General features: G+C 41.0%; 1 protein-coding gene across 8 annotated transcripts in view; it reads left to right on the top strand.

The window, feature by feature from the left end:
• Positions 1–14,672, top strand: part of DYRK1A (dual specificity tyrosine phosphorylation regulated kinase 1A) — a 146,389-nt gene that overhangs the window by 99,512 nt on the left and 32,205 nt on the right. For 4 of the 8 annotated variants that reach the window (XM_069568229.1, XM_069568218.1, XM_069568276.1 and 1 more), the window contains 3 exons: positions 4,690–4,886; positions 9,739–9,858; positions 12,065–12,253. In XM_069568229.1, coding sequence (XP_069424330.1) covers positions 4,690–4,886; positions 9,739–9,858; positions 12,065–12,253 — 506 coding nt within the window. The remainder of the gene's footprint in view (positions 1–4,689; positions 4,887–9,738; positions 9,859–12,064; positions 12,254–14,672) is intronic. The other 4 variants (XM_069568267.1, XM_069568248.1, XM_069568284.1 and 1 more) reach the window with 1 other exon arrangement.

The raw sequence follows: 14,672 nt of genomic DNA on the forward strand, positions 1-14,672 counted from the left end.
GGCCAGAATACTGGGGTGGGTAGCCTTTCCCTTTTCCAGGGAATCTTCCCAACCCAGAGATCTCTCCCTGGGGATTCGTTACCAGCTAAGCCACCACGGAAGCCTGTTGACAAGAAACAAACCTAAGATTTAAGGAAATAGGTTGAAAGTAAAAGGATGGACAAAAGGCAGCACGCACAGATTAAGAGAAGGCTTGTTGTGTCATACTGTTGTCATTATCAGACAAGGTGAAAAGCATTACTGGAAGGAAAGAGGGGCAGCTTATAATGATAAAAGGCCTTATTTATCAGGAAGGTGTAACGACTTTATGTGACCCAATATATAACCTAAATGGGAGATTTTTAATACACCTCTCTTGCTAACTGATAGAACAAGATGAATGCAAAAATAGAAAATACACATAAAAGAATATACTTAATATAATGAATAAGCCTTTGATTAGACTGATCACAAAGAGGAAAGTGAAGGCCTTGTTAACCAGTCTTAGGTGAAGGGACCATGACTACTGTACAGAGCACTCTTCCAGGCGACGCAGTGTCAACCGAAACCAGCGTGCGTTTGTTTTGGTGAATTTGATGAGCTAACTTGAAAACATAGACACACAAAGGGCTAAGAATAGCCTAAACATTCTTGAAGAAGAACAAAATTCTCTGCTAGATATTAAAACTTCTGAAGCTACCATGATTTAGGCAATCTCTGGTTCTTACACATAGATGTAAGAATTCTAGGTAAGTCTTTATCCAACAGAACAAAACAAAGAATCCAAAACACATCAAACATGTATGAGTATGTGAGTTAAGAAAAGATGACAACACAGGGCATTGGGAAAGTTTGTCATTAATCATTGCTTCTGGGTTAATTGGATATCCACTGGGAAGGGAATGAAACTTGATTGCTGTTGCAGACTCACAGAAATCAGATCCAAGAGCATTGCACATTTCTAGATGGGAGGGGTAAAACTCGACTTCTGGAAGATAACCTGGAATTTCTTCATGACTTTGGTATAAGGAAAGATTGCTTAGACACCAAACATACTAATTTTAAACCAAAAGTTGCCAACAATAAGAGATGGTGTTCATCAAAAAATACCATTAAGAGAGAGACAATACAAACCATCTAGAGCTAGCCAATAAGGGGCTTATATCCAAAATATGTTAAAAATGTAATTTTAAAAAATTTTAGAAATCTGTAAGAAAATGACTCTTGATAGAAAAATCAAAAAGCAGTCTGAATGGGCTTTTCATGTAAGTGGATATCCAAGTGACTGATAAATGAAAAGATGCTCATAGGCAGGAGGAAAATGCACATTAAAATCACAGTGGAATACACACCTACTTTCATGGCTGAAATTAGAAATACTGATGATTCCAAGTCTTAGTGAAGGAGTGGAGCACAGGGAATTTTCATTAACTGCTAGGGAAAAAACAGATTGATTAAACAAAAATTGAAGAAAAAACCAACAGGACAACATCTCTTTATATACCAAAAAGCAGTCACTTCCTAGTAGCCGTGTTTATAATAGCTCTGAACTGGAAATGTGTGAGCTAAGTTGCTTCAAGCAGTCGTGCCCAGCTCTGAGACCCCATGGACTGTAGCCCGCCAGGCTCCTCTGTCCATGGGGATTCTCCAGGCAAGAATACTGGAGTGGCTTGCTGTGCCCTCCTCGAGGGGGTCTTCCTGATCCTGGAATCAAAGCTGTGTCTCCTTTGTCTTCTGCATTGCAGGTGAATTCTTTACCTATTGAGCCATCTGGAAACTGGAAGTCATCCAGTGTTAATCGAAAGTAGGGTAAAGTAATGATAACAAGCCACAGTTTATAAGCCTAATATTAAGCAAACAAATTCATGTACATAAAATGAATCTGTTTTGGAGGTCAAGGGGACGAGGTCATTAGATACTGATTGGGAGGGATCATACGATGGTATCAGGGATTTCCGGAATGAAGGCAGTTTTTATTTTCCTGTCCCCACAGGACAAGGTTCACTAACCAACTAATGATGATTGGTTAAGCTGTATACTAATGATTTTTCTATATGTTATAAAAAATAAGTTTAAATACAATATGTAATAATGACATTGATGATAGAAGCAGAATCTAGTATTTTTTTTTAAGGTGAATGTGAAGGTGAAGTCGCTCAGTCGTGTCTGACTCTTTGCGACCCCATGGACTGTAACCTACTAGGCTTCTCCGTCCATGGGATTCTCTAGGCAAGAATACTGGAGTGGATTGCCATTTCCTTCTCCAGGGGATCTTCCCGACCCAGGGATCGAACCCAGGTCTTCCACATTGGAGGCAGACGCTTTAACCTCTGAGCCACCAGGGAAGCCCAATTTTTTTTTAAGTGCTTGTTATGTACCAGGTTCTATTCTGCATGTCTGCTGTGGTATCGAGTTAAAACTTGTACCGAACCTAAAGGAACAGGGTTAGTATGTTAACAATAATTCCACTGCTGTAGGTGGGGAAACTAGGACCCAGAGTGGTTAAATTGCCATTCTGAGCCTTATAGTCTGTTTGCTCTTTATTTATAAGAGTTTTTCCTAGATCAAGGACCTCAGTTCTTTTCATATTCATTTAAATATATTCCTTCCTAGTGTTTTATGTTTTTAACATGCAGAGTTAACCTCCCTCCCAATTATTTGACATTTAGGTTTCCAGTTTTTTGCTGTTGCAAACAATACCAAGATAAACATTCTTCCCTAATTATCTTTGTGCACATCATTTGTTACTTCCTTAGGATAAAAAGATTTTTTAACTGAACAAAGTTGCTCTGCATAATTGGATTTATTTTTTAATTATGAGTAACGGCATGTTTAGAGAAATCATCCCACCTGTCATCATAGGAACATTATCCTTAACTTATTTAGCAGATATTTATTAATCTTACCCTTCGGGTCAGTTAAGGACTGTATGCTGTAATGGAGGGAAATAGAAGCTAAGGTCTAAAAGTAGTGCTAAGTAGGAGTTGTAAATTTGAGATTTACCCTGTGGAAATGGTCCCTCTAGCCATCTGAAGAAATAGAGGGTTGCACATGGGCCAAGAGAGAGCTACTAGGAATCTACTGCAGTCGTCTAAGTGAGGGACTGAGTAAGGGGATGAAAAGAAGAGGTGAGTGTTCTTTAGGAGGGACTTCTTCTGCCTCTTGGCTCAGGCAGTAAAGACTCCGCCTGCAACGTGGGGGACCCAGGTTGAATCCCTGGGTTGGGAAGATGCCCTGGAGAAGGAAATGGCAACCTGCTCCAGTATTCTTGTCTGGGAAATCCGTGGACGGAAGAGTCTGGCGGGCTATAGCCCATGGGGTCACAGAGAGTTGGGCACGACAGAGGGAGTAACACTTTTCACCTTCACTTTTCATAGGAGGCGCAGTCAGCAGGATTGGGCTGCCTTTTGCATGAGGCGGTCAGTGGAGGAAGAGATCTCTACTGTGACTCCCAGAGCTTTGACGCTGGTTGATTGGGTGGAGGACAGTGGCGTTTGCTGTGTAGGATATATTCAGTACTTATATAGGGTGTGTTCAGTACTTAGATAGGATATAGTCAGTGCTTAAAAATTAAAAGAATGGTTTGGCCAGCCCAATACTTTCCATGTATTAAAGCACTTTAACCTTTACCACAACTGTTGGAGGTAGATATTATTATCAGGAAATCAGGTGTGCAAGGTCACACAGCTGGTGAGTGTGGAGCTGAGATTTCAGACTGCAGCAGTCTGGCCAGGGATCTGTGCTCTTCACTCTGGGGCCAGCAGTATTACATGTTTCAGAACAAGCCGACTTTAGAAAAAATACCCCAGTGCTGAGCAGTGTGGTGTGTGGTGTGGTCAGAGTTTGCTAGTTTACTCAGCAAGACAAGCACAGGTATGCTGGGCCAGTGTTGGTTGGCCAGGGTTTTACAATTTGTCTTCTGGCTTTAGTCTGTGTTTGCAAGTTTGGTTGAATATAAGAAAAGTCTTTCTCATTTCCTAAAGAAAAATTAACTTTTATTAGTTAGCTGCCAAATACTTCCAGGAACAAAATCTTCATTTTTCTTTTCTGCCTTGAAAAATCATGACCATGGTCCCAGCCTACCTGCGGGATGATTCTCGATTGTTCGTTTTTGTGGCAGGCTTTCCTGGTCTGGGTTCTCTAAGGACTGTGTTGGAAGAGTCAGAGAAATTTGTTTCCATGAGTTGTGTACTCAACTTTTAATTACCCGTGTCAGTGGTGAGCACCACTAGGACCAGTTTTCCACCTGGTTTGGGGGGATGTTGGTTATTGATGGCCATACACCTGGCAGTTGCGGAGCAGACTCTCGGCAGTGTTCCTTTGAATTGATTTCTAAAGAGCTGATCTGTTGGTCAGGCCCTTTGCAGGAATTCAGAGATTACTTTTGCAACTTATGGTTCTTAATTGATAAAGATCTAATATGTGAAAGTAAGTATTAAAGGTTATTTCCATTAGTTTACAGAAAGATTTGCTTAAGGTTTTCTCTTGAAACAGGCTTATATATACTCATTTTAATCAGTGTTAGGTTTTGTACCATTTATCGTACAGCAGTTATGTTGAATATCATATCCTTGTTTGCAGTTTTAAAGACTTTTAATATTTATAGAACAACCTGAAATCCTTATTTTAAAGAGTTATCAGATAGGTCAAAAGATAGAAATGTCAGGATATGAGTGCATCCATTAAACCACACTTGTTATCTTCTCGCAGGAGGAGAGACTTCAGCATGCAAACCTTCATCTGTTCGGCTTGCACCGTCATTTTCATTCCATGCTGCTGGCCTTCAGATGGCTGGACAGATGCCCCATTCACATCAGTACAGTGACCGTCGCCAGCCAAACATAAGTGACCAACAGGTTTCTGCCTTATCTTACTCTGACCAGATTCAGCAACCTCTAACTAACCAGGTATGTTCACAATGTATTCCTAGTGATGTGTTGGGATGGCAATTTATGCCTCAAAATGATAAAATAGTAAATAGGCAAAATGCCTTAATGTTTTTCAGTTTTGCATGTGATGGGGGATTCCAGATTGACGAAAAGACGATGTTGAGAAATTTGCATTTGAAAGTTTGTTGGATTTTTTTTCTTTTTCCTTATGTATTTTACTTTAATTCAAATTTTCTCATTCTGCAGTGAGAAGGGGGAGTTATTTCTAATAAAGAATATTAGTTAAAATTTAAAAACTTTAAAGCTGTTTTTATGGGAAAGCATTTAGGTAGAAAAATGTAAGTTACAGGAAAACAAGTCAGATTCCATTATAGCAAACTTAAAGTGCAGACTTCCCACTGTTAGAAATTACTTTAGTATACTTTTATAGAATTAAATATGAAACTCATTAAAATTAAAAAGAAAAAATATAAGTTAACCATGCTTCTCATTTTAACACTCAGACTAAAGATTCAGTGAGTTCACGTAAGATAGATAGTGTAAGTGTAAAGTGCTATAATAGATGTAATATGCTGACATCTCTGGATGTATATACAGACATGCGTGTGTGTGTAAGTGTGTATTTTTAATACCTTCCTGAGTTAACTGTATCCACTATGTTGCTTTTTTGATTTGGGGAGTTTGTTTTTAAACTAGCTACAGTTCTGGTAAAGTCTCGTTCCTTACTGAGACTGAGTGTATGTGCGTGTTTAAAATGACTGTTTTCCCAGGTACTTAGGAATTCGGTTTGTCACTGTTTAGATCTTTTAATGTAAACACAAACTTAGAAAATTTCAAAGTACTTCTAACACTGGAGTTTTTGAGGAAACATGTTTTTTTCTAATTCAATAACACATAGTTTTAATGAGCTATTGGCTACTGTGCATTGACATGGCATGGTCTGCCGGTCATGAGACGTGGACTTCAGGTCCTGACTCGTGATCTGGCTGTGGGACTCGAGTCAGGTACCTGGACCCTTCTTTCTGTTCCTTGAGTATAAGATTGGGACCTTAGAATAGACCCACCTAAGTAACATCATTATTTGAGGACCCTCTTGTATATATTATAGTAAGATTTGATCATAGTTGAACTGACTTTACATTTATAAAATGACACTGCATGTGAGTAATAACAGTCACAGTTAAATATAAGGTAAATTATGGCAGGACGTAAGAATTTGTTTTATACAGTAAATTGAGAAGTTGTATGTTTAAGAATTGGAACAGTTGGTCAGAATTGGATAGTGTTGTGTGTACCAGAACAAAATTCTTTGGACACCCAAAAAGAGTAATAGCACAGTCATCTGTTGACACTGTACTTTGAAGAAACAGAGTACGTTTGGATTCATTTTCCCACTTGTTCAAAATCGGCCTATCAGGCAGGCGTCATTTTCAGTCTCTTTACAGCTGAAGGGCCTGAACTCCCATTGGTGCCTTCTCCAGGATTGTAAGCAGTCCTGGGCCCAGGCCAGGCTCGCTGCTGCTCACATAGAGTGCTCTTTCAGTTCTAACACTTGGCGTCTACGGAGGGCTAGGGAAAACATCCAGTCCTTTAAAGTTATTGTTTGTTTATATGATTGTAGTCGGTAATTTAGTTAGCAAAGTACCTATTTTTAGATAGAACCGACATCTTGAGGGTTATTTTCCAGTAAGAGATAAGTTACTTAGCATTTCCATTTTAAGCTGTAAAATGTTTTTGAAGATTCATATGATGTAAAAAAGACCATCTTCTAAGTAATAATATTCAGCCAGATACTTCTGCCAAACTCCAGAAATCCCGGAATCTAAAAGGCAGTCAGATTAAAAGCTCATTTAGGAAATGAAGTGTAAAGGCACTGATGTGGTGTGGTCTGCGGGCATCAGATAAGAACTTCAGGTCTTGTCATGAGCTGGTTGAGGGACTTGGCTCAGGGCACCTGGAACCTTCTCTCGGTTCCTTGAATGTAAGATTGGGACCTTAGACTGGACTCACCAGAGTACTTTCTAGCTCTGAGGTTCTCTAATTTTGTTACTTGATTTCCATTGTTTCTTACTGATCATCCTATTGGTGCTTTTTAAATAAGATTTATTGTACAAGTAAGTTGAAAGGAACTAACTTAACATGTTGTTTCTCGTAGTTAGTCTTTCTTGTGTGAGTTTATTTCATATAAGTTTAACGACAGTTTTATCAAAAGATAAATGTAGTAAAAGTAAATGTAGACAAGTGTGATTGATGTTCAGAATGCTGTCTCTCTCTGGGCTCTTTTCAGACTACATTTCATGGTTCTTAAACTGCGTATTCTGGATATGTCTTACATATGCTATTCAGGTTTATTAATAGCTCTCAAAATAGCAAAAAAGGCAGGACATAGTGTTTCTCATTCTCCACTACATATGAAAATATAAGGGAAACATAAAATAAATGGAATAGGTATTATTAAACTAGAAAACTAGAAATCAATTTTAAATGAAGTCCTAGCACTTAACACTGTGGGCTCTTCTCAAGGAAGATTGATTGAGCTCTTGTAACTTACCTCGCAGGAGGTGTGAACTCCTGCTTTGTGTGTGTTTGCGAGAGAGAGTGATCTGTGTCTTCACACAGACAGGAGTGTCCGGATGAGGCTTCTTTTGGCCTCCAGAGCCAGAGAGCTGCGGCCACGGGAGGGGAGCTCGCAGCTTCCTCTTCAGTGAGGACGCTGGGGCAGTGTGAAGGCTGGGGGCTCCTGGCTCCTCTGGACACCATGGGCTTTCGCCCAGCGGTGGAAGGGAGGAAGGGAGCTGGCCACATTACCTTCTCCTGACCCTGTGACTGTGAGGAGGTGGAAGTGGATAAAGCATCAGATGCTTTGAGTCTTAGTATAGATTTATAACTGAGTATGTATTTGGACAAGTTATTTTCTAACTCTGGATTGGTGCTTATTGTACCACAGCAGTGAAAAACAGAAGATAGAGTTACTTAACATGAACTTACAATGAAAGTTAGTGAAGAAAGAGTTGTTTAGTTTGTAGAAATGAATTTGTTTTTTCAAAATTCATGTAGAAATGGATTTTGAGTGCCTGCTCTGTACAAGGCATCATCTCAAGCAGTGAAATGCGGTCTTATCTAAAGGCCAGTTTTTTGTGGATGGAATTCATCTGGTTTATACATACAGATGCCCCTGAAATAGTAATTTCTGTGGCCAGAGTACATAAAAGTAAGGTATTTAGAATTAGCTAATTGGTGTGGCCTTGTTGGCAGTTTGGCTGGTTGGGGAAGAGGAGAGCAGTGTTTGGTGACATGGCAAGCCCGTAGCACGCACTCATATACTGAGTGCAGAAAACTTAGGGTTTGAGTATAGATGCAGAGGAAACTGATGTTAATGTTGGTTTAAGAGAAACTGCAGAGGCAAGACAATTCTGGTGTCTTAAGTTGTTGTTCCCAGGTTGTTATCCTCACATTTAGCTCAAATAAAATTTCCACTTGTTTCATAGAAAAAAAAGAGGAGTACAGCTAGGTAAGCACTACGATCACGCCATCTCTTCATGCCACAGGGATGGGGTTCTTTCCTGTTCCGTCCTGACAATCGTCTTCTCGGTTTGCTTATTGTGGGTTCGTTTTCCCAAGACTCCAGATGTTTCTCTGAGGCCTTTGTGTGATACCTAGTGTCTCTCTGCCCCTCAGGGTGACTGGGGGCTCGCTGGTTTTGCTAGTATGTCTGTTATGAGAGCTGGACAGCAGCCCAAGGGTGACTGGTGGTGGTGATGGAGGGTACCTTGACGTCTGTAATTGCCTTGGAGGATCTGTTGGTCATGGAAGACCTTCTGGGAACCCCTTTGCTGAGGCTTGAGATGAGGCAGAGGAATTGGGTGAACACACCCTCTAGGGTCACTGGTGTGCCAGTTGCAGTATTTCTGGGTGTGTTGTGTTTGTGTTTGGAGGACGTTTGTGTTTCCTATTCCATCCCCCATCTAGCCAGAGGCCCTCAGTTGAACCCTGACTGCTTATTGGATGATGAAAGAGATGTGGGTTAGCTTTGGGCTGGGAGTGTGGTTGAAATGAGTTTTTAAAAAGAAGGTTTCATTAACTTTAAGGTGTTCTCTGGAACTTATTTTTGGTCAGCTGCTAGTGTAATCGTAGATAGGGATATTAGTATTATGGATTCTCTTGTTTATTCATCACATATTTATTAAATGTCTACTGTGTTTCAGACAGTATGTCTGCTCCTGTTGTAGGCAGAGGGAATACAGCATTGGTCAGCTATATCTGCCTCATATGGCGTTCTCCCAGTAGGGGAAGGAGGAGAAAAAACTAAAACCAGTAACCCAGTAAACGTATACCAGGATATTAGGTGGTGGCAGGTGCCGTGCAGTGTGGGCAGAGGGAGTGTGGAGGGGGCGTTGGATGTATTAAGGCAGAGGGTGGGTCTCCTTGGTCAGCTCGAAGGCACGAGAGCAGATTTCAGCTGTGCTCCCGGCAGGCGCTGTGTGCCTGTTGTGAACCAGGCCAGGCTGAAGGAACCATTCAGAAGAAATTTTTCCTTAGGCTGATTGTACAGTGGAGAAGCCCTTTGGGGCAGCCTCTGAGTGTCTCCTGGACCAGGGGGATGTCTGTAATCCTCTCGTTGAATTTGGGAAACAAAATTGAAGGCTTCGCAGCTGGGTATATTGTTTGCTAATTTCATTTATTTGTTCCAGTGGTTGTCTTCATTGGATTCCGGTTGAAAGAGATGACCAAGAGAGAATGTTTCATGTGAATGTTTCATGTTCTAATGTGGATGTCTGTTTTGTTTTAAATGCATATGCACAGGTTACAGAAGAGGGAGTTCATGCCAGCACAGCATAGTTAAAGTGCTAGTCTTCTCTGTCTATTTAAGGTGATGCCTGATATTGTCATGTTACAGAGGCGGATGCCCCAAACCTTCCGTGATCCAGCTACTGCTCCCCTGAGAAAACTTTCTGTTGACTTGATCAAAACATATAAGCATATTAATGAGGTAAGAACTGTTGATTTGTTATTACGGTGTCTATCTCGCCATAGAGTGGAGGAAACAAGTTATTTTGTAGTGTGTTTAAACATATTAAAATTACTTTAATTCCCAAGGATTGTCATATTGATGACTATTATGAAGACTGGTAGGTTGGCGGTTTGTAGATAAAAGCGTCATAATTGTGTAAAAGAAAGATGCTATATAAACAAGAATTGTAAAAAGATAATTGTGAGTAACTTCCCTTCTTTTTCAAAGTTATATTTAATACATGCTAAGTTACAATTTCTATAATACCCCTTCTCCAAAACTTCAGAGGAAAGGGAGGGAATAGTGATAATGTAAAAGTATGAAAGTGTTACAGAATTTTGCTTCATTTTTTATGTATCTGTTTCTGCTTTTGCCAGAGATGTCAGGAAGCTCTGATATGTGTTTAATGCTCAGTTAACAGGCGTTTGGCCTAGTTTATCTGATAATATCTATATTTGTGTGGTTTAAAATTTTCTTTTTAATGAGTGTTCTTTTTTATCTGTATCCTTTCACTGTATGATACCTGAAAGCCTTTTTGGTGGGATTAAGTAGCATAAAAAACATAGCACTATGAATTACTTATCTTCCAACGTGACTCTTCACTTTGAGAAATTATTTTTCTGGTGTTTTAGCCCTTTGGCTTGGTTGTTATTTGCTCCTAACATCAACTCTAGCTGTATAGTGAATTAGTAAATGAGCTTTTCTAGAGACGGGTGGTCACACCTGTGCTCTCTTTCCTCTTCCAGTGGGGCCCTACATACTTCCACATTAAAGACTTATCTTCTACCAGCTTGAGAGCCATTTAAAAAGATGTTCTTATGTGTGTATAAATTTCTTAGCAGTTTGGTGCTGTTTAATGCCAGTATTATTGTGGCAGTGTGGCAAGATAAAATTGAAGTGAACTCAATGAGGAACATTTCTAAGTTGGATTTTGTTTACAATTTATATGTTCTAAAAGATGTTTCAAACTAGTTTTTGGTCATCTGAAAATAATCTGATAAACTAATACTGCTAAGTAGCTTTGTTGAAGCTTGTTTTTAACTGTTACCTTGTAAACTAGTTTTTCTGATAATTGCTTTATAGAGTGTAATTTATCATTTCCTCAAAGTTAGTTACCAATTACTTGAACTATTGCCTCATTAATTACCAACTACTGGGAGAAGGCGATGGCACCCCACTCCAGTACTCCCGCCTGGAAAATCCCATGGACAGAGGAGCCTGGTAGGCTGCAATCCATGGGGTCGTGAAGAGCTGTACATGACTGAGCAACTTCCCTTTCACTTTTCACTTTAATGCATTGGAGAAGGAAATGGCAACCCACTCCAGTGTTCTTGCCTGGAGAATCCCAGGGACGGGGGAACCTGGTGGGCTGCCGTCTATGGGGTCGCACAGAGTCAGACACGACTGAAGTGACTTAGCAGCAGCAGCAGCAGCAGCAGAACTATTGCCTAGTCCACCTGTTATTTTTTACTAGTCTTAGAAACTGTTTTATAAGAAAAACAGATACAAGGAAAATAACCCAGTCTGTGATCAACCACGGCTTCAGTGCCCTTGAGTGTGGGGGGAGGGGGCCTGACTGGTTTTCATTACTTTGTTGTCATAAGCTTAAAGCCGAGCCTGTCTCAGAGGCCCTTCCCATATTAGTAAAATATCAGTTCATACACATTTCACCTTTCATTTCTGGAATCTTTTGCTTTAGGGTCAAATATAAAATTGGGATTGACTAGAAGAGGGCGTGGTTAGCATTTGTTGTTTATATCAGCATATACGTTTTCCCAAAGTTCCTTATATTATACACTCCTAGGGTCTATACCAGCTCACTGTATGTAAATTATACCTTAGTTTTTAAAATAAATGTAAATCAGGTCCTGTTGCTTTTCTTGATGGGAGACTGGCCTACTCACTTAATATTTCCTATTTATAAAACGTATGAACAGTATAATTCTAAAGTGAATTTTTGTGTAGGTGTTTTTCATTTGATATATATTAGAGTTAATCTGTAATTCAAATAGCAACTATAGAAATTTCTGTCCTTTTTTTTGTTCCATAGAATAAAAGTTCATCAGTTTCTTACTGTTGGCAGGTTTGTCTCATACGTACTCTTGATATGTATGTATATATATGGTGCCACTCCATGCCTCATGATTTTTAATTACACAGTTAACACTAGATTCTCTCATTTTAGGTTTACTATGCAAAAAAGAAGCGGAGACACCAACAGGGCCAGGGAGACGATTCTAGTCATAAGAAGGAGCGGAAGGTTTACAACGATGGTTATGATGATGATAACTATGATTATATTGTAAAAAACGGAGAAAAGTGGATGGATCGTTACGAAATTGACTCCTTAATAGGCAAAGGTTCCTTTGGACAGGTAATCTAACAAGTTGCTGAATTTTATAAATGAGAACTTCTCCGTGAGTCATGTTACTATAGCCTTTTCTCAGTAGTACACTTCTAATAGTTGTAAATAGATATAAAGAATGGATATGTAAGTATTTGGGTTATTATAGTTCTCTAAAGTTAGTAAAACTATTATCAGCTGCATCAGCTATAAAAACTCTATAAGACTTTTTGTTTCACAGAGTTACTATAGCTACCAAGTAGTTATTTTACTAAGTGATTTGAATCACTAACAGATAGTACGGCCTCTTTCATTGGGCTTTTAGTCTCTGGATGGTTCTTCCTGATGTATGCTGGAGATGATTGCCTTCCTGCCTAATCATCCTCCTCAAAAGGGGCAACAAATGACCATTTTCAGCTGTCTCAGCAGGTGTCCTCTCATCTGAGAGACTTGGACGCCCAGGGCTGGGCCCCGAGCTGGTCCTCAGCCCCTCCTCCAGCTCCGTCAGGCCTCTGAGTGGACAGAGGGTCTGCTGTTAAGTCCTCACGGCATCAGCATTGCTAGTACTGTGATGGGCATCATTCCGATGGGTGGGATCCTTCAGGCCGGCCTAGTGTGTCTCTTCGTTCCTGGCCTCTTCTCTCCACCTGTGGCTCTCGTCTCTCACTTGCCCAGGACGAAGCACAAACCTTAACTGTGTTAGCCTCTTGCCTCACCTATGCCCAGATTCAGAGCTGCCAGACCTCCCTCCTTGCTCTGTTAAAAAACTTTCCTCTGGGTGTGAGGCTCCAAGCTGTTCCATCGGTACGTCTCCCTGTCTTCTCTCATCCCGTGTCATCAAGTCACAGAGCTGTTTAGTTTGAGGTATGACTTCCTGTTAATCCCAGTCTCCTTTGCCTTGTAGCTTTTGTGCAGTGAGTCAGTTATTAATTTGCGGTGCAAATATTGTGCCTTTTTTTGGTGATTTTTATGGATTTTGGAGATTTTTTTTTTTTTTTAAAGCTATGAAACCTGTGTACTCTTACTTATCTGTTCCTGCCCTGCAGGAAAGCAAAAATATGCCTCTTTTCAACCAGTGAGGAAAAATTCAGCGTGTGTTAGTCTAATCATGCTTAGGGCAAAACAGCCACAGCTCTGGGCCCAGACAGATCAAGGTTAGACCTATAGGGAAATATGAATGAGGTTCTTAGAAGACCTCTGTAATTCTGGTGTGGCTCTGTCTGCCAGGCCTGGTGGTGTGTGTCTAACATGTCTGTCCCTTTCCACGATTCCAGAAGACTTGCTGTAATTATACGTAGTTTGGGGCCTTTCCCCTTGATGAGTAACCTCTTCTTCTCCTGAGTCAGGATTCTCAGTGTCTGGGGGAGTCCCTCTTTATCCAGGCTTCTCTGTCCATGGGATTCTCCAGGCGTGAATACTGGAGTGGGTAGCCATTCCCTTCTCCAGAGGATCTTCCTGACCCAGGGATTGAACCTGGGTCTCCTGCATTGGCAGGTGGATTCTTTACCGTCTGAGCCACCAGGGATGCCCTTTGTTTCACTTTTCACATTGTGGTAGAAGCAACTTCTGCTTTCTCTACGCAAGCTGTTTAAGGCAAGGCATTTCTGAGGCCTACCTTTTAAGTAAGGCTGTGAACATCCTAGGTAGAGTGACTGTCATCCCCACCTTCAGAATTGCCCGGTGTCAGGCAGCTCCTCTCTGCAGCACGCTGCTCTCCCTTCTGTGGTGTGCGCCATGAAAACTGGCCGCACTGCCTGTCCGCTCAGCGTAGGTTCCCTTCAGTACTCGGTCTTCGAGCTCACCGTGACCTCCCCCACCCCCTTATTTTAATTTTCTCATACTCTTGTTTCCTAAGATCAAATGAGCATAGCAAACCTGTGACGACATAGCCTTCTTTGACATCCAAACCAGTTTACCAGGTCAGACTGATTGATACCTTTCTCCTAGGCTGGAGTATGTTCAGGGTCAGGACATGCGCTTGCCGTATTGTCTGGGTCAGACTAAGTTCTCTGCCAGATCCTCGTCAAAGAAGTGGCTGCTCCATTTCTTAAGGCAGTGGTGGGCAGTCCTGGTTGCACATTGAAGTCTTCAGGGCACTTTGGGGGTCAAGGGGGTAGAGGGGAGGGAGGACAGTGTCTGGGCTCCAAACAATTAAACCAGACTCGCTGTGACTGGATTCTGAACATTGGTATATTTGAAAACAGCCTACTGAATGTGTCATTCGGGGTTGGAAACATTGCTTTAGCACTGAGCTGGTTAGCTATTTGCTAAGTCAGTGAATAGTTGGGCCCCCGTTAGTGGCCTTTGTCCTGGAGACCATTGGGATCCGGGCAGTAGTAGACTGCAACTCCTGGGACAGTCTACACGGCCAGTGACAAAGAAGAATATCAGACCCGCTCAGTCAGAGGTTTCCATGGGTCCCTCTGATTTAAAAGACACATAAGATTAA

The sequence above is a fragment of the Ovis canadensis genome, chromosome 1 (assembly GCF_042477335.2).
Source record: "Ovis canadensis isolate MfBH-ARS-UI-01 breed Bighorn chromosome 1, ARS-UI_OviCan_v2, whole genome shotgun sequence".
Lineage (NCBI taxonomy): Eukaryota > Metazoa > Chordata > Mammalia > Artiodactyla > Bovidae > Ovis > Ovis canadensis.